This window comes from Ctenopharyngodon idella, chromosome 7, assembly GCF_019924925.1.
Source record: "Ctenopharyngodon idella isolate HZGC_01 chromosome 7, HZGC01, whole genome shotgun sequence".
In the NCBI taxonomy this organism is placed as follows: Eukaryota; Metazoa; Chordata; class Actinopteri; order Cypriniformes; family Xenocyprididae; genus Ctenopharyngodon; species Ctenopharyngodon idella.
The window spans coordinates 40,268,552-40,292,373 of record NC_067226.1 but is presented as its reverse complement, the minus strand read 5'-3'; the positions used below and the strand labels follow the sequence as shown (position 1 = coordinate 40,292,373).

Sequence of the window (23,822 nt, the reverse complement as noted above, 5' to 3'; positions counted from 1 at the left end):
AAATACATAAGACTTATTTAAGTGGGCCAAAAAGGCATTTTTAAGTTCAACTAATGCACTTAATATAAATTTAAACTGTCCATAATACATTTTCCTTTAATTGCAATTGAGATTCAATTAAGTGTCCAAAAACAATCACACTTAAGTATATTATACTATTCTTTTAAAATATATTATAAAATAAGTGTACTTCTTTTTCACAAGGGTGTCCTACGAGTAGGTGTAGCCCAAACATTGACTGGTAGTAGCTATCTGTGTGAGGAAATTGCGTTCACATGTTCAAACTATACTTAGTATCTTTAGGAAACCTTGTTCATTTGCAGTTGCTTTAGTTTCTGCATTCGTTCAAATCTGACACAACGATGATACACTCGAGGGCCAGCGGCCTGGTAACATTTTTAAGCAAACTAAAACCAAATTTTCACTAGCATAGGCCTACTGTATATCCTTACAACTAATCGAAAGCAACACAACTTTAAAGGCACTGTTAAGTAACTTTATACTGATATTCACCACCAGGTGGCGACATTTACTGTGTGTATTTGTTCTCGGGATTCTTCAATTCCTCATGCGGAATGTATGTAATGGGATATATGGAATATCATATAATATTTTGGTATAGCATTTATTTTACTATTTGATCATGCAGCTTACATTTAAAATCAGTGGCCAAATTAAATAGAGATATGATGAGACATGCTCAATGTCAAAATATGTGATTCATTTTTAAAGACCCAAGGACATCACCAATCAACATCATTACTTTTAAAGGGATAGTTCACCCAAAAATGAAAATTCTGTCATCATTAACTCACCCTCAGGTCGTTCCGAACCCGTAAGCCTATTGTTCATCTTCGAAACACAAGTGAAGATATTTTTAATTAAATTTCTGTCCCTCCATTGACAGCTACGCAAATACCACTTTGACACTTCAAAAAGTTCATAAAGAGATTGTAAAACTAACCCTTTAAAATGGTTATGTTTGTATGTGTTATGTATGGTTAGTTTAAGATCTTTAGTTCCCACAAGGATAGAGAAACAACAAACACAACTTTAGTATTTACAGAGCACTAGTGCCTCAAACCTGATAAGCCACAATTTAAGCATGACGTCAAAGACACATTTCTCTTCCAAGTTCTGGAAGATATCACACAGTACACTCAGGTCAAATAAAGACAAAATCCAGAGTATTGTTGTCATCAACAGTCTGCACATAACCAAAATAAAAGAGCGTATGTCTTTGAATACAAACTGTTTAGAAAAGGTCTTTAAAGTTGGTGTGTTTGCAGCCTGTTTGTGTTCTATATCACTAATGCCAACCAAAAGAGCAAAGAATCTGGTGGTAGTGTTTGATGTCCAGTTGAGCTTTACTAATTATATCTCGACAACAGCCCTGTCGTGAAGGTTCAAGCTTACAAAATCAGGTAAATCATGTTGGAGAACACTGTGCAGATCCTTGGAGAGCCAAGCTGTTGTCCTTTCAAGACTGAACCACTGCAATGCTCTATTGGCCGGCCTCCCAGCCAGCACAACTAAACCTATGCACAGGAGCCAGAACATGGCAGCGTCACGTCAGCTTTCTCTTGGTCGCACTATGCTCGCTGCTTCTGATGCTGGCCTTTTCAGCAACTGGAACTTTAGATATACAAAGATGGTGCACACATATTACTTTAATGTGCAAAAGTGAATGTGAAAAAGTGCAATGCGAAATGTGGTGGAATAAGTCCCGCCTTCTAAATAAAACAGCCAATTGGTGAAGTCATCGCATCACCTGTCAGCTGTCTTTAGAAGCTCTGGCTGCCACAGAAACAGTCAGTGTTCTGAAACCCACCTTTAAGATGGCACATGTGCATTGCCTGCACGGCTAGCAATAGCAAGCTAGCTTTGAAAGCATAAGTTCCCACCCTCCCTTCAGAGCGCTCTCCAAAGCCACGCCTCCTCCAAAACACATGAACGCACAGCAGAGTTTGCAAAGCGTCATGAGATGAAAGATGACGTTAAATTACCTCATCACAAAGCACATGATTTTACAATAATAATGAACGTAAACAACTTACAGAGCTCTAATTGTACCACCTGACTGCTGCAGATTCATTTCGGTGTTGATAGTGTTGACAAAGAAACGTTGAGTCTGAGGACGTGAACAGCTCAGAGTAGAACATCACGGGTAGCCATCTCGTAATTACGGTTTCGACCTGGTGTGAATGCAGCAAGCTTGTTGTTTTGGTTCATGAGGAACTGTAAAATATGACTGTTGTTTATTTACGGCGCTGCTCAGTGGCTCTCTGTTTACAACACGCTGATGATGTGTGATGTCTGCACAAGCAGGTGCGCAGAGGTATGGAAATACGAACAGTATGTTGACAGGCAGGTAGGACATTGTATCATTGCATTCGGACCTGAGACGTCCATAGAAGATATATGTACATTTTTTAATATTTAGACCACTTCTATTATTGATTGCTATTAGAATGTGAAGAGAGTTTCAACCAGTATAACAAAAAGTGTTTATAAAACAAATTACCTACCTTATCTTTAAGGTCAGTGCACTAGCGGCGTATGGTTGTTTCGTCACAACAGGCACAAAGTCGCTTTCCAAAACCTTTACTCTCTCTGCTCCTTTTTGGTGGAACATGATGCCAACCTGTAGTTCTACACTTATGATGTCCCTCAAAAACAGGAAGTTCAGGAGAGACAGGAAGCTCAAACATCTGGGGATGAACTCCATGGCTATGACAGGAAGCACAGGAAACTCATGGATGTTGGAGAGCGTGCAGGGTTCAGGCTGGGCTCCTTATAACAAAATTATGTTTTTACAAAAACAAAAATAAATATGAGAATATATGATAACTGTATTTAACAAATATTTTTAAAATATTCTAATTGTATTGTACAAACTGTTTCCAGTTAAGGTCATTTTTAAGTTTAAAATTTTATGTTTGTGGATTTGGAAATGTATATTTACTAGCACTGTCAGCTGTTAGTGCATAACGCCACCAACTGGACTGGAGTGTGAATAACGATATTGCATAAGGATTTAAAAAATATTTTTTTTCTACAATTTCTATGCGTTCATTTTTTAGGGCTTGGCATAACTATTACACTCATCCAGGTCTAGAAATCACACCTTTATAATTAGACTACCTCATGTAACGTGGTAATGTGATATTTTGTTGTAATCTGCCAATGTCATTCTGGCTCAAGTTTGATCTTAAGGTTTTTGTTTAAAAGCATAACCATTGTCCATGCATTAACTCAACCTCTTTGACTCGCTATACAAAATTAAAGGCAAATATCAAATGTTAAAGGTACAAATTTACCTTTGGCCTATAGTGGTTAAATAAACTGCATTCATTTTGCGGAGGAAAAAGGTTGTGTTTCGGCTCTGTGTGACTGTGCGGATGAATACGATTCTTTCTCATAACTAAAAAGAGAGAGAAAGAGAGATCCTACTGCTTAATAAAACATAAGAGATATAACCAGTTTAGATGGAAAGGATCTCAAGCTGACTAGCTGAAGACGTTACTGTAGCTACTATATATCCTATCCATTAATAGACACAGTACTTCCTTAAAAATAAATTCCAGCACAGAGCTACAATAATGGAATGACCCTTCACAATTACAATGAACACTGTTAGAGAGCTATATGGCAGTTTATCTGTTCAATAAAATACCTTACTCACCTGTTGAGTAATAAAAACACCAAATCCCTCAGTTCTCGCTATCTCCGAAAAGCCAAGCCAATGTTGATTCTCTCTGTCACATTCTCTTTTTGACAGCAGACTCTCCTCTAGTCAGCGTTTTTTTAAACGGGTGATTCCCAGAGGTTCGAGATATATCATGCTTCTTTGTTACTTCCTTTGTAACCTTTCTTACTCATTGTGACAACTAACCTACACTGTCAAAGTAGTTGGAGCAACTTTTCTCTATTTACAGATATGAGGAGACACGCACGGGTGACATATTAAAGTAATTTCCCGTGAAAACCATCCCATCTGGTCTAAAATATAAACACTTATAATAGGCTTACCACAGTGAATCAGGGTAATACAAAAAAAAAAAAAAAAAAAAAAAAAGGTTTGGAAGAAGGATTACCAATGTATTGACTTAAATGTTGTTAATTTTGAACAAAAAAGTTACATAGTTTACCTACCTTTAAATAGACCATAAAAGGTTTAGAGAGTGGCATGCGCTCATTTACCAGGGTAAAAATTTTGGTCTTATCCTTCAGTGTGTATAAAGAATATGTTGATGTGAAACAAAAATATAGCAAATGTTTTATGAGTTCAATGACAATATTAGACAAAAATATTTGATAAATTTCTGACACAAGCTTGTACAGAAACAAGTTCAGTTTTATTGCCAGGATCCCTCAGGTTCACATATACAATACTTGATCAATCCCTATTAGTTAAAAGAAACAAGTATAGCTCCGGTGATCACCATACCATTTCTTAGTATGTTTTGACTGGACGGCATACTCCTGTTGGTCCAGTCATAATTCTTTCCGGATATCACAGACCAGTGTGCATAGTGTGTGGGTTTGTGGTTTGCCATACACCTACATTATTCATTTGTTTATGTGACAATACTTATTTATAAAAGTGCCTGCTAACTAGTGATTCTGTTTCAGGAGCTGATCATTTATGGGATTAGTAGAAATAATGCTATTGGTTGGCAGGTTTGGCAATTTAGAACAGTCACTGACATCAGTGTATAGTAACTACTAATAGGGACTAAGCTTAATCTGTAAATCTGTCCTTGGGCATGACACGGCCAGCAACATGACATAAAAAAGCAACACATCAAGGAATGTTCGGCTAACAGTGGAAAATGCACATTCATAGGAGTGGTTCGGATAGTTTGTAAGGCTTTTAATTGTACAGTCTGTAAATACCACAGTTGTTGGTAGTGGAACATTATAAAATTTGGCACTACAACAATCCACTCACAAATTTCCAGCGGACTATGCTAGTTTATCTGCATGATTTGCATGGCTTCATTCCCTGGAGTGACCGTGGCTTTGTTCCAGTGAAAGCAGGCTGTACTTTAAAAGTCCTTACAGATGTTTCAGTGCATATACAAGTATCACATTTAAATCAAAAGGACCAACATTTTGTAAACAACAGAATTGCATCATTAATACATAAATCAAACAGCAAGCATGACTCTAAGATGAAAAGCATGTATGGCCCCATAAAATACCATATTATTAAAAAAGAGATAGGGATAAGTTTGACATTTGCAAACCTGTCCCTTTAAAATACATTTAAGAATTTCAAGTCATGTGTAATTTAGTCTAAATGCATTTGTTTTGATTTGTTTTTCAGATAAGTTTTGCTGACAAATTATCCTGATCTAATCATTAATAACATTTTTTTTTTTTTTTACTGGAAACCCCTTGGGTCACCACAGCAGTTAAGAGTTAACATTTCAGTATCGAACAAAAGTTATAATACAGCTTTGACAATAAAAAAATAATGATAAAATTATTAAGAACATGAAGAGATGGAATGTCACACAATTTTTCAAGCAGCCACGGTTGTAACTCGCACTGTCCCTTTGAGTTTGTTTCCAGTGTAATATCGGAGAGTATTTTTCCACTACGGAAAATGCCTCGACGGTTGTTATTATTCCAACAATTCAAAATATGACCTGCTATCATGTCATGCCTTACTCTTACAATTTAAAACTAAAATAAAATAAACATTCATTGGATCACAATTTTGCATCGCTTCCCTTCCAGTTCAAATATACATATCTAGCAATAACATCCACATTTTCAAGATTAATAAGTTATAACATTTTTATAAATACATACACAGATACAGAAGGTGGCTTAGAAATTGCTTGTTGCACTCACGTGCTTTCACAGCCTCCTACGATCTAAAAGACTATGTCGCACACAGATGAACAGGAAATAGTTCTTTTACATTGCTCTTTTGCTAAGTAAACCCCACAAAATGCATTACTGATTGCATAAAAGCTGCATCAGTGTTCTTCCTGTCTGTAACAATAATCACGCTGCATTCATCAAACTCAACAAATTCTCCACTAATGGTAACAACTAATCAGTAAACTCCAGCTCCATCTGGATATAGACTTACACACATCAGAGGGAAGTAACACTTATTTTGGCTCTACGTTTCTTCACAGAGAGGAATAAAGATATAGATTTATAATTTCATTGTAATACATCAGAATCTGCTGGTACCAGGTTATCACAGTGACTCTAAAATAAAAAACCTCAACATTTGAAGGGGAGAAGACGTGTATGACGTACAGTAATGCTGACGGATGGATATTTAACATTTCGCTTCGTTTCCCTTTGCATGTAGGTTTGTGGTGGTGCCGTGTGATTCGTTCAGCTTCAGTCCGGCATGTTTTGCGAGTGTGTGTGCAGGTAAGAGTCCAGTCAATTTGCTCTTCTTCTCGTCACATTTTCATGTTATTATCAGTGCACCTTTAGGTGAGGTAAAGAGTGATATATGGGTGCGATATGGAAAATAAAACAAAATAGCAATTTTATAAATATGTGCTGTGTCACAATTCAGCGTAAAGCACTCTAGGCAATTTGTGTGAGAACAAAGTAGAACTGGTCTGGCTTGTCTCTTAAAACTTTGTGAGCAGCAAACACTTGATTCAAATTGGCAGCAATCTTTATAAATAGAAATGTACTACTTTAAAGTCATTGCTTCCCTTCGTAACTTAACACTAAGGATTGTTTTCATCTCAAATCAATGTCCTTCAAGCAGGTGTCTGCAAGGCTCATTCAGATTCAGTGGGATCAGACATAAGGCTTAAAAAAAAAACACACACACACACACACACACGCACACGCACACACACATGAAATTAAAAAAGTTCAAATATCAGACACTTTGTCCCATTGCTAAAATCACAGCTGTGAAAAGGTGTTACATGAGCAATTTCTTCTCTCTGGTATGTCACAAAATTTCCTTGATCAATTAAAAAAGTGTCTAGTGAGTCTAAATTCTAAATTCAACTGGCTATTCAAAGCAGGAATTAATTTTTTCCTCCAAATATTTTGTGGAATATTCCAGCTTCAACTTAAGTTCTACTGACAACTGTTACATGCTGTCGATTACCACTGAAAATTATTTTGACTTGTCCCTTGCGAAAAAGTACACTTTTAAAAAGCATATTTTTTATAGAGTACTTAATACAGAAATAATATACTTTAAAAGAATATACTTCAGTGCAAACTGAATGTAATTAGCGCTGAATGTAAATAACTGCAATTAAATGAAAATGTATTATTTGAATTAGCTGAACTTTAGAGTGATTTTTTTACCCACTTAAATACATCTTTATATGTAATTTCATAATTATTTCTATTGTCTTTGAAATATGGTTAAAGTGTACTGCTGAATGTACCGATAAGCATTTATGTTGTAATTACACATTGTAATGAGGAAGTTGCAGTTTAGTACATTTAAAATATTTTAACATTAGTAACTGTGCTTTAGTATGTTAGTCAACATATCAAAATAGGTGTACTTCTTTGAAGCACGGCAAAAGATTATTAAAATGATGATTTAAAAGTGCACTTAAGTGTGTTAAGAAACAATCATGAGTGTACTCTCTTTAAGTACACTTAACTGGCTTTTTATTTCAGTAATAGGCCTATATTATCTGCAAGTACGGGTTTTTAAAAATATACTTTTAAGTATTGAAGTACACTTTAAGTGCACATTCAATACAATCAAGCGCACTTTTTCACAAGGGTAGTCACAAACAAAAAATGTGTTTACCAAAATGCACATATTTTCAGATTTTCATTAATTTGCATTGCTCTTGATGTTGTTACGTTAACATATTCACTTTAGATATAAGTGAGAAGCCAGCCTTTTATCCATTGCCAACAGAGAAAAGGTTAGATCGGGTTCTACCTGTTTCTGACACTGTGATGGTTAATAGATGGTTACAGTCACACTGACATTTTAATAATTTTCTTCTAGTAAGAAACCGCATATACACTGAAGTACATGATCTGGAACTCTTGAAGCAATTTTAACACAAGTAAGGGGAATGTATTGCTAGGTATCTGGACACGATTGTTTGTGACCATCTGGTTCACTATGTAGGAATATGATGAAAAATTCAGAGTAGGGAAGAAATACTTAAAGTATAATATGATTTTGAAAAGTTAATGTCACTAAATGTCTTCTAAAGTCAGGTCTGAGGGGTTGCAAATAATTACTTTTAGATATTGAACTGGTTTTGAACTGCTTGTCAACAACACTAGCCGATGTTAAGGGCACGCTTACAAAATAGTAATGATTAAGAGTCTCCTACGAAACTGGTTCTTGCACCGAAGGCTATCATTGTTAACAAGCTGTCACAGTGATGGGAGTATATGTAAATCTAGCCCTGAAAACCTTTTAGGGTGCAACAGAGATGGTGATGATTTGTTAATTATAGTATATTTTGAGTGAGAATATACTTTAGCCGACCACTTTTCGAGTAAGGCTTGTCAATGTTCTTGTCACTTAAGATAAGTTTTTAGGGCTTTGTTTGCTAGATTTGCTAACATTTTCATTGGCCTTTAGATGTGTCTGTAGATCTTGCTTGCTGCCATGGTTTAGCCTTCAATGCTAGCAGGGTTTGTTGACGTTGCAGAGCAGTTCGGTGACCTTAATGAGCCGCGCCACGGTACTCTGAGACTCTTCCTGCAATCGCTGGTTGTTCTGCCTGAGACTTTGCACCTCTGCTTGCAGCAATGCCTTGTCCTCCTTCTCCTGTGGGAAGCATGCAAACATAATGTCTTTCAGGTTCAAGCTTTCTCACTCTGTATTGGTACGACATATCCACGCCACATGAGGGTTTACTATATTTGAATATGTTGGTGGTATGAGACAGAGGAAGACAGGTGAATGTGACTTCACCAAGTAAAACATGTTCCTGGTTCAACATCTTTGTTGATCCTGGAACAACATTCCAATCAACCAATCAGATTTGAAGGACAGGTTTAGAGTTAGTGTCAAGTTTAGGCTTACAACAAGGGTTAAGGGCTTCTACACTATTCTTATTCACCTATCATTTCCCTCTGATTTTAGGGATAAGTAATGGATAGGGTTAGGTTTAGGGGTAGGGATAGGGTTAGAACTATGTTTTTGGACAGGATTGTTGCTCCAGGTTCAACAAAAGATGTTGATCCAGGAACATGTCTTGGCAAAATCAAAGCGACCGATGAAGACAATAGCTTGCTTGACACACATATAACAGCAAATGCCACACACTATTAGGCTACATGCTGCAACACAAACAATGATCCTTAGATCACATGCTATGCAAAAATACAGAGTGGATAAATGAGGACAACTGGTTCTTACACTGAGGCCCTGATTTACTAAGAGTTTGCATGTACACTGAGGTAGTTTTATACACTACCTTTTAAAAGTTGGTAAGATTTTTTTATGTTTTGAAAATGAAAATATTTTGAAATAAGTCTTATGCTCACAAAGGCTGCATTTATTTGATCAAAATACAGTAAAAACTGTAATATTATAAAATATTATTACAATGTAAAAGAACTGTTTTCTATTTAAATATATTTTAAAATGTAATTTATTTCTGTGATGCAAAGCTGAATTTTATTCCAGTCTTCAGTGTCACATGATCGTTCAGAATTTATTCTAATATGCTGATTTGTTGAGCAAGAAACATTTATTATTATTATAAATGTTGAAAAAAGTTGTGCTGCTTAATATCTTTGTGGAAACAGTGATACAATTTGTTCAGGATCCTTTGATGAATAGAAAGAACAGCATTTATTTGAAAAATAATTGTAAAAGTAAATGTCTTTACTCACACTTTTGATCAATTTAATGCATCCTTGCTTCATAAAAATATTAATTTCTTAAAAATTATAGGATTGGCACTTCACCAATTGCAATACATTAAAGGGCAATATAAATTCACAAATAACACACACACACACACACACACACACACACATTACACATAATGTGTACAAACCCGATTCCAAAAAAGTTGGGACACTGTACAAATTGTGAATAAAAAAGGAATGCAATAATTTACAAATCTCATAAACTTATATTTTATTCACAATAGAATATAAATAACATATCAAATGTTGAAAGTGAGACATTTTGAAATGTCATGCCAAATATTGGCTCATTTTGGATTTCATGAGAGCTACACATTCCAAAAAAGTTGGGACAGGTAGCAATAAGAGGCCGGAAAAGTTAAATGTACATATAAGGAACAGCTGGAGGACCAATTTGCAACTTATTAGGTCAATTAGCAACATGATTGGGTATAAAAAGAGCCTCTCAGAGTGGCAGTGTCTCTCAGAAGTCAAGATGGGGGGAGGATCACCAATTCCCCCAATGCTGCGGCGAAAAATAGTGGAGCAATATCAGAAAGGAGTTTCTCAGAGAAAAATTGCAAAGAGTTTGAAGTTATCATCATCTACAGTGCATAATATCATCCAAAGATTCAGAGAATCTGGAACAATCTTTGTGCGTAAGGGTCAAGGCCGGAAAACCATACTGGATGCCCGTGATCTTCGGGCCCTTAGACGGCACTGCATCACATACAGGAATGCTACTGTAATGGAAATCACAACATGGGCTCAGGAATACTTCCAGTAAACATTGTCGGTGAACACAATCCACCGTGCCATTCGCCGTTGCCGGCTAAAACTCTATAGGTCAAAAAAGAAGCCATATCTAAACATGATCCAGAAGCGCAGGCGTTTTCTCTGGGCCAAGGCTCATTTAAAATGGACTGTGGAAAAGTGGAAAACTGTTCTGTGGTCAGACGAATCAAAATTTGAAGTTCTTTTCGGAAAACTGGGACGCCATGTCATCCGGACTAAAGAGGACAAGGACAACCCAAGTTGTTATCAGCGCTCAGTTCAGAAGCCTGCATCTCTGATGGTATGGGGTTGCATGAGTGCGTGTGGCATGGACAGCTTACACATCTGGAAAGGCACCATCAATGCTGAAAGGTATATCCAAGTTCTAGAACAACATATGCTCCCATCCAGACGTCGTCTCTTTCAGGGAAGACCTTGCATTTTCCAACATGACAATGCCAGACCACATACTGCATCAATTACAACATCATGGCTACGTAGAAGAAGGATCCGGGTACTGAAATGGCCAGCCTGCAGTCCAGATCTTTCACCCATAGAAAACATTTGGCGCATCATAAAGAGGAAGATGCGACAAAGAAGACCTAAGACAGTTGAGCAACTAGAAGCCTGTATTAGACAATGGGACAACATTCCTATTCCTAAACTTGAGCAACTTGTCTCCTCAGTCCCCAGACGTTTGCAGACTGTTATAAAAAGAAGAGGGGATGCCACACAGTGGTAAACATGGCCTTGTCCCAACTTTTTTGAGATGTGTTGATGCCATGAAATTTAAAATCAACTTATTTTTCCCTTAAAATGATACATTCTAAGTTTAAACATTTGATATGTCATCTATGTTGTATTCTGAATAAAATATAGAAATTTGAAACTTCCACATCATTGCATTCCTTTTTTATTCACAATTTGTACAGTGTCCCAACTTTTTTGGAATCGGGTTTGTAGACATTTGACACAGTAGACATTTGGAATAAATTTCTGTACATTGTAGATTAAACAAGTAAATTAGTAGCTTTAATTTGTTATCTTAGTAAATCAGGCCCTGCGTTCAGATTATCTCTCGATTGTAAAAACAGTCCAAAAGTGGCATCAGACATGCATAAACAGGTTGCATAAGTGATATGAAGCATTCATTAAGCAAGAAAAGAAAAATACATGGATTTTAATGCAATATTCATGTGTCCGAAATATCTTGAATGATATTCATGCGTGAAAACACTGAGAAGGCAACGATGCTTCTAAACATGGTATAATTCATGATAGCTTGTTATTCATGTATGTGCATGTATAATAATGTTTTATAAGGCCACACTTTTAATCTCAAGGTGACCAAAAGGTTTAGTAGACTATGGTTTACTTAGATGAGTGTGCTGGATAACTGTGGGACATTATGCAGTCAACCATGCTCAGCCTCTCTTTCCCTTCCTGACCTTTTTTTACGGATAATGGGATCAAACAAAAGAGAACTGAGACCCTGGATCAGCTATAGTATTCATCCTGAGGGGCCTTAATCATAATATATTATGTTACTACATTATAGCTTTATTATGTGTGCATGCATTTCATTCATATGATTGTGGTCTTCGTGTCAATTATGGTCTGCAGTAATTCTATAATCCAATGTTTGTATATGTTTGCATAGATTTATGTTTATCCTCAACTCATCTATTGAGTGCCACATGTAGCTCTTTAAAGACAGTTTTGTAACCCCAAATCTAACTTTTCCCCAAAATTGTTCTTCATGCTTGTCAGCAAATACCTTTGAATATAATTTCAAGTCACATCACTACAAGACGCCTCTGCTCTGACCAGCCAATCAAAATTAACCTCAGATCTCACAATCAAGCAAACAGTCACTCCATTTCCTAACTTCTGTTGTAGCGACCGAGCAAAAACTCAACAGAAATTTAGCTCCCATAAATGGGAAAATGAAGCAGGCATATAATGATGTTGAATAGTGTGTGAAATGTGCTTTTTTGGCAAACTTTATGGCAAGATCAGTGGAACTTATCTTGTTTTGAACCTAGGAACATTCTTTTAAAAGATAATATTTAAAGCAACATCATAATAAAATTATTTTTAATGAATAGATAATGCTCTCGTTTTTTTAAGCATTAGATTTTTATTATATTCTTGCCCAGTTTTGTTGTTGCTGCTGCTGTGGGAACTGGGTTATCCCATACCAAAGAAATTTGTGAACTGATTTGGATTCTCATTTCTAAACTGGTCTAAATCAACAAATCCCTCGTAATGATGAATTGTCATATAAGAATATCTGGTACCTACCTACTGTCAACTTTATAAATGCATTAACTAACAATGAGCAATACATTTGTTATAGTATTTATTCATCTATGTTAACATTAGTTAATAAAAATACATCTGTTCATTGTTAGTTCATGTTAGCTCAGGTACATTAACAGATATAACTTGATTTTAATAATGTATTAGTAAATGTTGAAATTAACATGAACTAAAATTAATAAATGCTTTAGAAGTATTTTTTCAGTGTTAGTTCATGTTAACTAATATAGTTAACTAATAACCAAATATCTTTTTCTATTAAAATCCGTAGAGTGTCAACATCACTACTTGCATTACTAAGAAAGGTTTCTGTCCATTTCCTATTAGACATGTTTAAACATGCCACATACAAATCCAAAATGAGCAATTGGATTAACTTGAAAACAGAAAAATGAAAGGCTACATACTTGCTGCAAAGTTTCAGCAGTCACAACCATATTTAAATGTGCTTAAATGCATTTAAACATTTCAATTAGTGAATATAATAAATTGTGATTCATGTGTGAATGGACAACAACATATTACATATAATCCAATAATCTGTTTCCAATCACTAGTATCACTTTGCACCTGTTTTAGAGCTGTGCCAAATAAAGATGTATAGATGCCAAAATGTTGATATGGTTATTAATATTATTTAAAAACCATGTATGATAGCAAGTCATATATGCTGTGATTATTAATATGTAACCCCTAATGTGATTTGTTAGATTTGTGAAATTAGTACCCTTTTATTTGGGATCTTAGTAAATCAGGGTCTGAATATTTATACCAGTTTGAATCAAGACACATTTACTACTGTAAATTTGTGTGTACAGGGTTTACATGTCTTTGAGTGAAATATGCAAAGAAATATTAAGAATTATTTCACTATTTTACAATGTCTTCTCTTAGTTTCTTTGTCCTCTGTATGTTATCTTCTGTCTTTTACAATCCAAACATTCATTTTGAGAGAAAAATGAGACAATAAAAACGTAGTATATCAGAAAATTATTCTGAATGAATCCATTCAACATGTTCAGAAATATTTATCTCTGTTTGGTTCTCCTGCTTCTCGTAGAATGTGTGCTTTTCCTCGCCTATCACTCAATCAAGCACTGATTCTGTGCTCTCCAAAGCACATTAATGTGATTTGATTGGCTTTGCTTCTCAACTTTATATCACATATGTCCTTCACATCTTTGAGTTAAACTTTCTCATCATTTTGTTGTTAATCAAGTGAGAGCTGTCATACATATTGTTGATTTTTGTTACTGATTGAGTAAAAATCTCATGCTCTACTTGCCTTCACTGCCATTGGTCGGTTAGTGTTGAGATTGAGCATGGCTGCCCATTGTCCCTCCAGCAATCTTCTCATCTCCTCTGTTCACCCTGCTCAATGACAAGACAGGTTTCTTTTGCTTGTCCCGCCCTACCTCTACAGTCCCTCTGTTTGATTGGCTCTGTGAAGCAGCAGTGGCTCTTTGAAGTAGCGAAGAGGGCAAGGACTGGACAGGGCAGATATACAGACAAGGATGGGTGGATGTATTTAATGGGAGATATTTGAACGGGGTTACTGTGTGGGAAGTATGCTGCGACAGAGAGAGCTGTGCTGTGACAAACCCATAGAGGACAAAGTACCTTTTGGAGGTCGTCCTGCAGTCGCTTCAGCATGGCTTCTAACTGGGACACTTTCTCCTCGAGGTGACCAGGCGAGTCACTGCGAAGGCAGGGAGAGAAAGAAGAACATGGAGGAACACAAATATATGGTGTGACATATCATATGATATATATATATATATATATATATATATGGCAACAATAGTTCAATCTATGCTTTATTCTGGCATTGTTAGAGCATTTAGACTTCAAAGGGACAATGCTGAATAAAAGGGACCACATTTAAAGTAAATGTAAGAAAAACATTTTTTTAAAGGCATAAATAGTCATGAAACATGAAAAAAGCTTAAAAAAAATCTAAAAGCACATTGTTAAAGGCAATGTTGAACTATAAAAAGTGGCAACTGAAGTGGCTATTTCTACTTGATTTAACCAACAAAAATTATTTTGTTGGTATAAATGAATGAATTTAGGTTGATTCAGTGATGTTGAATAATTTTGGCTAGAATAAAACTAGTTAAATTAGATGTTACCATTTTTAGGTGGCATATTTTTTAGTGTACCACACTTCACCCATCATTGTGAATAATAAGAGGAAAGTTGTTAGTTTTCAAATATTTTGTGCAAATTTAATTGATTTCCCTATGAGAATATATTGTAGTGTAAAATGTAGTTTATTCCTGTAACGACTCAAAGGTTGAGGATCCAAACGCAGTTTATTGAAAAGGGTAATCCACAGTCATAATCCAATGTACAGGCAAAGGTCAAAACACAGGCAGACAATCCAAATAAACAACACCACAGACACACAGGCAAGAACACAGTAATTGAAGAACGGGCTGAGATCAAGAAACCAAGATACAAAAAAAACGGGAAAATGCTCAGAATTGCACAGTTACACATACAATACTTTGCAGGGAAAGGATGAGTGAATCAGGCTTATATAGGCAGAGTTAGCAAGGCTGATGAGCTTAACAAGGTAATGAGGTAACAAGCTAACAAGGGGGTGTGGTCCAATGAGTGTCGATGATAACTAACAAGTGATCAGAGTGGCAGGGAAACATGGTGAACAAACAACAATGGAGACACATAGGCAGGGATCAGGACGCTCCTAACAAGAAGTCCAGGGAGGCGGGGCAGAGGTGAACAAGGGGGCGGGGTGGAGGGCCAGGTCCATTGAGTGGAAGAGGGTCTGCAAAAAGAAGCCTAACAGGCAGCCAGGGCGAAGCAGGCTGAGCAGGTGGCCAGGGCGGAGCAGGCCGCCAGGGTGGTGCAGGCTGTGGAGGTGGCCAGGCAGACAGGCTTGAAGACCCCCACGGCGGAGCAGACGTCCACCACAGCAGCGCAGATGTGCTTGAAGACTTCCATGGCAGAGCAGACGACCACCACAGCAATTCAGACGGGCTTGAAGACGGAGCAGACGTCCACCACAGCAGCGCAGATGTGCTTGAAGACTTCCACGGCAGAGCAGACGACCACCACAGCAATTCAGACGGGCTTGAAGACCTCCATGGCGGAGCAGACGTCCCCCAGGGCAGATCTGGCAACACTGGAAACCACCATGGAAGATCAGGTAAAACTGAAACATGAAGCACAGAGAGGTTAGTGTTGGCCACTAGGGCCGTAACAGGACAGGCAGTGAGCACAGGAACGTCCTCCAATGTTCTGACTAGAACGTCCTCTCTGGTCATATTGAGGCAAGCAGACAGTTCAGGAATGACCTCTGTGGTTGCGTCGAGGCAGACAGAAAACTCAGGGACCACCTCCGTGGTTGCATAAGGGTAGACAGGGAACTCAGGGATGACCTCCGTGGTCGCATCAGGGCAGACAGGGAACTCAGGGACAACCACTGTGGTCATATCAGGGAAGACAGGGCACGTAGGGATGACCTCTGTGGTCGTATCAAGGCAGACAGGAAGTTCGTAGGTCACAAGGCTGGGCTCTGGGACAGAAGCAAACTCTGGAGTGGACTCATGGACTGAAGCAGGCTCTGGAATGGGCTCATGGTCTGGAGCAGGCTCTGGAGCAGTCTCATGGGCTGGAGCTGTCTCTGGAGCGGATTCATGGACTGGAGCGGGCTCTGAACCGGATTCATGGGCTGGAGAGCAGTGTGCGGCCCAAACACACAAAATGACCATAGCCATAACGGGAAGTACCAAGGACAAGGGAATGACCTCTTGGATGGACAGCGCAGGCACTGGCAGGCTTGAGAGTGCTGAGGTCGGTGGTCGCATCAGAGCAGACAAGGAACTCAGGTACAACCACTGTGGTCATATCAGGGCAGACAGGGCACTCAGGGATGACCTCCGTGGTCGTATCAAGGCAGACAGGAAGTTTGTAGGTCACAAGGCTGGGCTCTGTAACAGAAGCAAACTCTGGAGTGGACTCATGAACTGAAGCAGGCTCTGGAGTGGGCTCATGGGCTGGAGCAGGCTCTGGAGTGGGCTCATGGACTGGAGCGGGCTCTGGAGCGGATTCAAGGACTGAGCTGGCTCTGGAGCGGATTCATGGGCTGGAGAGCAGTGTGTGGCCAAAACACACAAAATGGCCACAGCTTCTGGGACGTGCAGGCTTGAGAGTGCTGAGGTCGGTGGGCTAGATGGTGCTGGTCTAGGGATGCTGGCTGCATGTACCAACGTCAGCGGTGTATCGTCCAGACTTGAAGCCAGACTCCAGAGCTTAGGGAAAGCCTAAACCTCTTCACACGGATGTGGTGTCGATGACGGCTAAAGACTCTGGTAAGGCACCCGTGAAGGCTGGAGACTCTGTCGTAGCGGCAATGATGGCTAGAGGTTCAGGCATGGCAGCCATCTTGTCTGAAGACACAGGCGTAGCGTCCATTTTGTCCGAAGACACAGGTGAAGCGGCCATGTTGTCTGATGACACAGGCGGAGTGGCCATGTTGTCTGAAGACACAAGCGGAGCAGCCATCTTGTCTGAAGACATAGGTGGAGCGGCCATCTTGTGGGAAGACACAGGCGGAGCGGCCATCTTGTTTGAAGACACAGGCTTGGCGGCCATGATGGGATGAGACTCTGGAATGGTGGCCATGATGGTACGAGACTCAGGAATGCCGGCCATGACAGGATGAGACTTTGGGATGGCGGCCATGACAGGACGAGACTCTGGGACATCTTGATCGAGGACTCTGGTATGGCACTGGGCTAGCGATCCTTAAAACAGGACATGCTGGTGACCAAGATGGGCCAAGCTCCATGGCCATCGGTGCTTGGTGTCTCCTGCCCCCCCCCCAAAAAAAATGTTTAGGGGAAGTGTTCTCATCCATCTCCCTAACAGTGAAGGAGGAACCAGCCAACAGCAGAGCATAGTCCAGAAACTCAATGAGTGACCCTCGAGGACCATCACGGATGAGCTTAGACTAATAATATTCATTAAGTCCATAACAAAAGAAGTCTATGAGAGCATAGTCTGGGAGGTCAGAGAAATTGGCATGTTCAAAAAGTCCTGGATATGGTCCTCGAGTGGTCGATTACCTTGACGTAAATGGATGATCTGAACTGCTGGATCCATAACGGGCAAAGTATTCTGTAATGTACTGCTCCGAGACGGTTGAGCTTCGAAGCTTCATGAAGCAGTGTTTTGAAATCGCCCTTCACTGGATATTGTGGAATAAAGTCGCTATTTTGTTATTTTTGGCGCACAAAAAGTATTCTCGTCGCTTTATAATGTTAAGGTTGAAACACTGTAGTCACATGAACTGTTTTAAATATGTTTTTAGTAGCTTTCTGGGCACTGAAAAAGGGAGTGTTATTGCTGTCTATGGAGGCCTCACTGAGCCATCGGATTTGATCAAAAATATCATAATTTGTGTTCCGAAGATCAACGAAGGTCTTACGGATGTGAGACGACATGAGGGTGAGTAATAAATGACATAATTTTCAATTTTGGGTGAACTAACCCTTTAACTATATCATGAATTGTATGATATATTCCGACTGTCAAATATGTGGAAGTGAATGTGTTGTGTCATTTAAACACCTTTAATGATCATGTTAGTTGATAGCCTATAATGCGGCATGAGTTTGCACCGCAATTCAGAGGATCTGTCAGATTTACATCACGTAAATTTCCACCATTTTCCCCGAAATACATGAAAGTAGGCTAAGTGGCCGGTGAACTGGGAGAAGAATAGAGTAAACTTTTTTGTTTCATGCAAAAAAAATCAATAAAAGTATAGCTATGCAGCTTCCAAAGGCATCCGTGTATGGAATTTGAATAAAAAAAAACTATAAATGTCCTTTTTTTCTTTTTTTTTTTTTACTTCATTTTAATGTCTATGTCTGAAACCTCAAATAAACATTATGTGTTTGAAAACACTGAATAGTTGTGATATATGAAAAGCACTAAGCGCGTCTGTCTCTTGGCTCAGCGCCAGCCAAAGCGGGAAAGCAGGATTGAATTATCAGTGATGCACTGAATGTTCTAATCACACCAGTGTGATCGTACGCTTCAAAGGGTTAAAATCAATTGTGTTTCGGGGGTGGAGGGGGGATGTTACTTGAAATAATATAAATGTTAACTAATAAATTATTTCAATTTCTTATTAAACGTCAAAAGAAAAAAAAAAAATTCATTTGGAAGAAGGGGGCCCAAAATTATGTCTTGCTTACCCCCCTTAAAACTCTCCATGGTGCCCCTGGTTGTGAGTATAATCGAATGTCAAAGAATGCATGGCACAGTCATTCTCACCTGTCCTTTAAGTCTTTAAACTTGGTTTCTGTCTGACCTGACTGGGTCATAGTCTCTTGAGTTCCATCTCCTGACTTCCGATCTGAAACCCAGCAGGAAATGACATTAGTAATATTCCATCTTATCCTTGCAAAGTTACCAGACCAGCATTCTTCAGTGAACAGACTAAACAGACTTTCACATGCTCAAACACATTTCATCCACTGAAAATGGTCATTTCTCACCTTCTCGAGACAAAGCTTCCAGAATGTTCCGACAGGCGCTGGCCAGATCAGAAATCGACTGCCACTCCTCCTCAGATGAATCTGTTGTCTCTGAGAGAACTGAAATCAACAAAAATATATTGTAAAAAGAGCTCTGTGCAAAAAACAGTTTAGAAAGCTTTGGTCAACATTGACCTGGAGAATTGGGGGAAATGTTGACATAGGCTGCAGACATCACATTTGCAACTGGAGTGTGTGTAAATTAACACTTTAGCCATTAAAGTGGATAAATGGCCTTGTGGAAAAAGTACACTTTAGCATACGTTTATAGAGTACTTATTACAGTTAATTGCAATTAAATTAAAATTTGTAATAGTTTAAATTAGAGTGTTTTTATGACACACTTAAGTAGGACATAAGTACATTTTTATATGTGAATTCATAATTACTTATTTTGACTTTAAAATATGGGTAAAGTGTGCTGAATTTACTGACAAGCATTTATGGTAAACTAAAATATACTTTCATGTCATTTCAATTGAATCTTGTATGTCATGAATTTAATTATATTCATAATTACACAATTGTACTGAGCTGCAATTCAGTACATTTAAAATTTATTAACTTTAGATGTAACATCAAATAACACTAACAGTTAAAATTATAATCAAGTCCTTAACATGTGCTTTAGTATGTTAGTCAACACATCAAAATAAGTGTACTTCCTTAAAGCACGGCAAAAGATGACCAAAACATAATGATTTAAAATGTACTTTAAAGTAAAACTTTTTTGACATTATTACAATGTGCACTTTTTAAGTGTACTTTAAGAAACAAGTGCACATTCAGTACAATTAAGCACACTTGTTTTTCACAAGAGTGAACAAGCATTATTCACAAGCTGAAATACATTTTTAAATTTAGTATTATAATAACGTCTAAATTCTGCCCCGAATTTGGGAGTTTATGTGTTATAATGTTATAATGTGATGATGCTCTTGCATTTGTTAACTCCAATTTTCAACTACTTTGTTAACTCATATTTTCAACATCAAAAATAGTACAAGCAAGTAATTAGTAGAGTATGATAAGATGAAGTTGATGTTTGGTAAGGCAGTCATTTCCCTATTTTGATCTCTTTCCTTTTCACTTTAAGTATTATTTCCCTTTGACTGCTGTTTTGAAGGTACAGTAAAAAAATACTTTTCTGGAGAAAAGTTCATCCTGCAACAAGCCACCAAAAATGGGGACTGTTTTCCAAACTCTAATACTGTAAATGAAACTTTTAACACACATGTGAATATAACATTATATATAATTGTTCAAAGTAAAAGGTGGTTCCTACTGATATTTTGGAGATTTGTTTAAAAAGACCTGAGTAAAGAGAATAACACATGCACACCCATATGCATTTTAAAAGAGAGCTTGGAGAGATGTAACCGCTCAACTAACAAGGGGCAGCAGCGAACAGATGGCCCAGAGACAGTGTCTTGATTTAAGGCTGTATAATACCCCTTATCCCAACCAGCCCTAGCCTGGCCCCCATCTGTCCAAAGCTTTACACTCATTTTTAAAATGTCAATGCAATTCATTCCTTGATTCGTATCTTTTAAAGCTTGCCAAATTTGCTTATGGATGGGAGGATGGGATAGATCAGCTTAATTTTTAAAAAGGCAGCATTTACAGGAGAAAGGCTTATGCAGGAGTAAGGGAAAATGAAACCTCCCTGAGGAAGAGAAGGCATTGAGCCACCCTGTAGCCAAGACAAAAGAACAAAAAAGGAAGCTGAGCTGATGTGCAGAGCAAAACCCTAACAGCTGAAACTACTTAATATTGCAATATAGTTAAATTCATTATATATTATACAGTTTTCAGCTTATTGTCATATATATATATATATATATATATATTATTCCCATCAGGTGGGATCTTCTGTCTCAAGCAGGGGGCACAGTTTATCACCCCCAACCACTATGGAAATTGTGGGTTTGGCCCATGAGGGATATCCCCCCTCCACTTTGAAGGTGTACGTGGTGGCCATAGCTGCTTACCACACACCTTTGGGTGGTGAGTCACTGGGGAGAAACCCACTGGTTCATTTCCTATGTGGTGCTATGAGGCTGAGGCCGGCAAGGCATGCAAGGGTTCCGGCCTGGGATTTGGCTGTGTTACTAGAAGGTCTGTCCAAGGCATACTTCGAACCTACTGATTCTGTTGCAGAGAAATTTCTGACTCTAAAGACTATGTTCCTGCTGGCCATCACATCTCTTAAGAGAGTAGGAGATCTTCGGGCTCTATTGGTTTCCCCTTCATGCTTAGAATTAGCTCCTAGTATGGTTAACCTTCATGTTATGTTGCAGGTCAATTTGACCAATTTTGATTTTTGAGTTGTTGGAAATAAACCGGTTAACCTATGTTTTTTTTCTTGACATTTTATGACCTTTTCTCATTTAGGGTCATAAACATGCATGCAAACTTTCAACATGTGTTTTAACACGTACACACATAATTTCTATTATGTTTGTGATGTTTGTGGGTCAATTTGACCCACATATTTAAATGTTTTAAGGCAACTGTACAGACCCAAATTATAACATTTTTTGGTTCTATTTTGTTATTTTAGTTTATTTTACTACCCTATGAAGCTAAAAAGGAAATTTCCCACTTATTTCAATATGGAAAAAATATTTTGTCAGCCACAGATGGTAAAATGAGCTATCATTTCTTTTTTCAAGCTATCTGAAATACTTTTTAACCTATGTTGTTTTTCTTGAAATTTTGTAACTTTTTCCTCATTTACTTTGTCCTCAAAAACATACGTAAAGAACCAGAGCGTGTATAGTTTGGCACCCACAAATGGAGAATAGATCGCTATTTATCTATTGCTTTGTCATTTCTTTTCAAAAACAGTCACCAAATATGAAAACTAGTCTGAAACCTTTCAAATGATATATAGTTTGTCCAGATTACTTTAGATTTATTTAAGATATTATTCCTATACATGTGTAATCGCAAACGTCCCACAGGTGTGGGTGTGGAAGGGGCAGTCTTAAAAATAGTGGTTAAAACATTTTTATAAATCATAAATTCAGAAATTTATTCTTTGTAATGTGTGAAAAGTATTGACATTAAAATCTAATTGTTTGTACCTTATTGTATGTTTTTTTTTTTTTTTTTTTCAGTGTGATTTTTTTTTTGTGGAATTGTACTGAATTCAATCAGGGTCAATTTGACTCACTCCAACAAGGTCGTACTCGGAAATCGAACAGTGCACGAGGGTTAAAGGCTTTTTGCACCCTAGACTGGGTTACATGCCTAAGGTTTCAACCAATGTTGCACGATCTATAGTCTTGCAAGCCTTTTGTCCTTCTCCATTCCAGACGTCAGACCACGAGAAGCTGAATCTGTTATGTCCACATGTCTGTTTTTGGGTCACCAAGGAAAGGATCACCAGTGACCAAGCAGACTATGAGCAAGTGGATAGTCAAGGCTATTTCTCTTGCTTATGAGGCATGCCGTCAGACTTTACCTATGGCTGTCAGAGCACACTCTATGAAGAGCACGGCGGCTTCAAAAGCCTTATTGTCAGGGGTATTCCTTCAAGAAGTATGTGATGAGGTAGGCTGGTCCTCTCCGCACACATTTGTGAGGTATTACAACCTAGACTTGGACTCCACTCTGGGGTCTTTTTTTTTTAACCTAGATTTGTGCTCGGCATGATTCACACTAGGTCAGGCACTTGTCAGTATGGTGTAGTGGGTATAAATATTCCCATATAAGCATCTATGTTGAGTTACCTCGAAAGGGAATGTTTCATATTACGACTGTAACCATGGTTCCCTGAGGAGAGAACGATACGCTGCATCACCCTACCATACTTGATTGACTTGCTTCGGCCATTCAGAAGCTAATATTGTTTGGTCCAGGTGCACTTTATAGAGCTTCCTGGTCTTGACTTCACATGAAATGGGCTGACATCCTGCCATGCCATTGGACTGATTTCACACGTGCTTCAAGACACATTCACGCAGAGGCGTTCCCATAGCATCTACGCCAGACGCAGCGTCTCGTTCCCTTCTCAGGGAACCATGGTTACAGTCGTAACCAGAGACATTTTTCTTTGTAATAAAGAGTATGATGTGTAGTGTTTTAAAATCTGTTTAGATTTGTACACATTCCAGCCTTTACAGAGTTAAAACACTCAGGCCCCGTCTACGATAGTGCGTTTTTGTTTTAAAATATTTTAAATATGTTATTGTTTATACAGTCGTCAAGGATACGCAGAGCGAACGTGGGCAGCCACGCCATCGCCATCATTTTCAAAAGTCTCCGTTTTGGTCCATTTATACTGAAACTCAA

At 38.1% G+C, this 23,822-nt stretch overlaps 1 protein-coding gene across 6 annotated transcripts in view; it reads right to left on the bottom strand.

Annotated features, from left to right (window-relative positions):
• Positions 1 to 4,336: 4,336 nt before the first annotated feature.
• The window catches only part of zmp:0000001168 (signal-induced proliferation-associated 1-like protein 2), a 63,988-nt gene continuing 44,502 nt past the window's right edge, over positions 4,337 to 23,822 (bottom strand). For 3 of the 6 annotated variants that reach the window (XM_051899216.1, XM_051899215.1, XM_051899217.1), the window contains exons 13-17: positions 19,485 to 19,583; positions 19,261 to 19,342; positions 14,572 to 14,650; positions 14,237 to 14,438; positions 4,337 to 8,764 (exon numbers count right to left, since the gene is read on the bottom strand). In XM_051899216.1, coding sequence (XP_051755176.1) covers positions 14,256 to 14,438; positions 14,572 to 14,650; positions 19,261 to 19,342; positions 19,485 to 19,583 — 443 coding nt within the window. In that variant the 3' untranslated portion in view covers positions 4,337 to 8,764; positions 14,237 to 14,255. Of the gene's footprint in view, positions 8,765 to 14,236; positions 14,439 to 14,571; positions 14,651 to 15,247; positions 16,130 to 19,260; positions 19,343 to 19,484; positions 19,584 to 23,822 lie in introns of those variants that run through there. The other 3 variants (XR_007930831.1, XM_051899218.1, XM_051899219.1) reach the window with 3 other exon arrangements.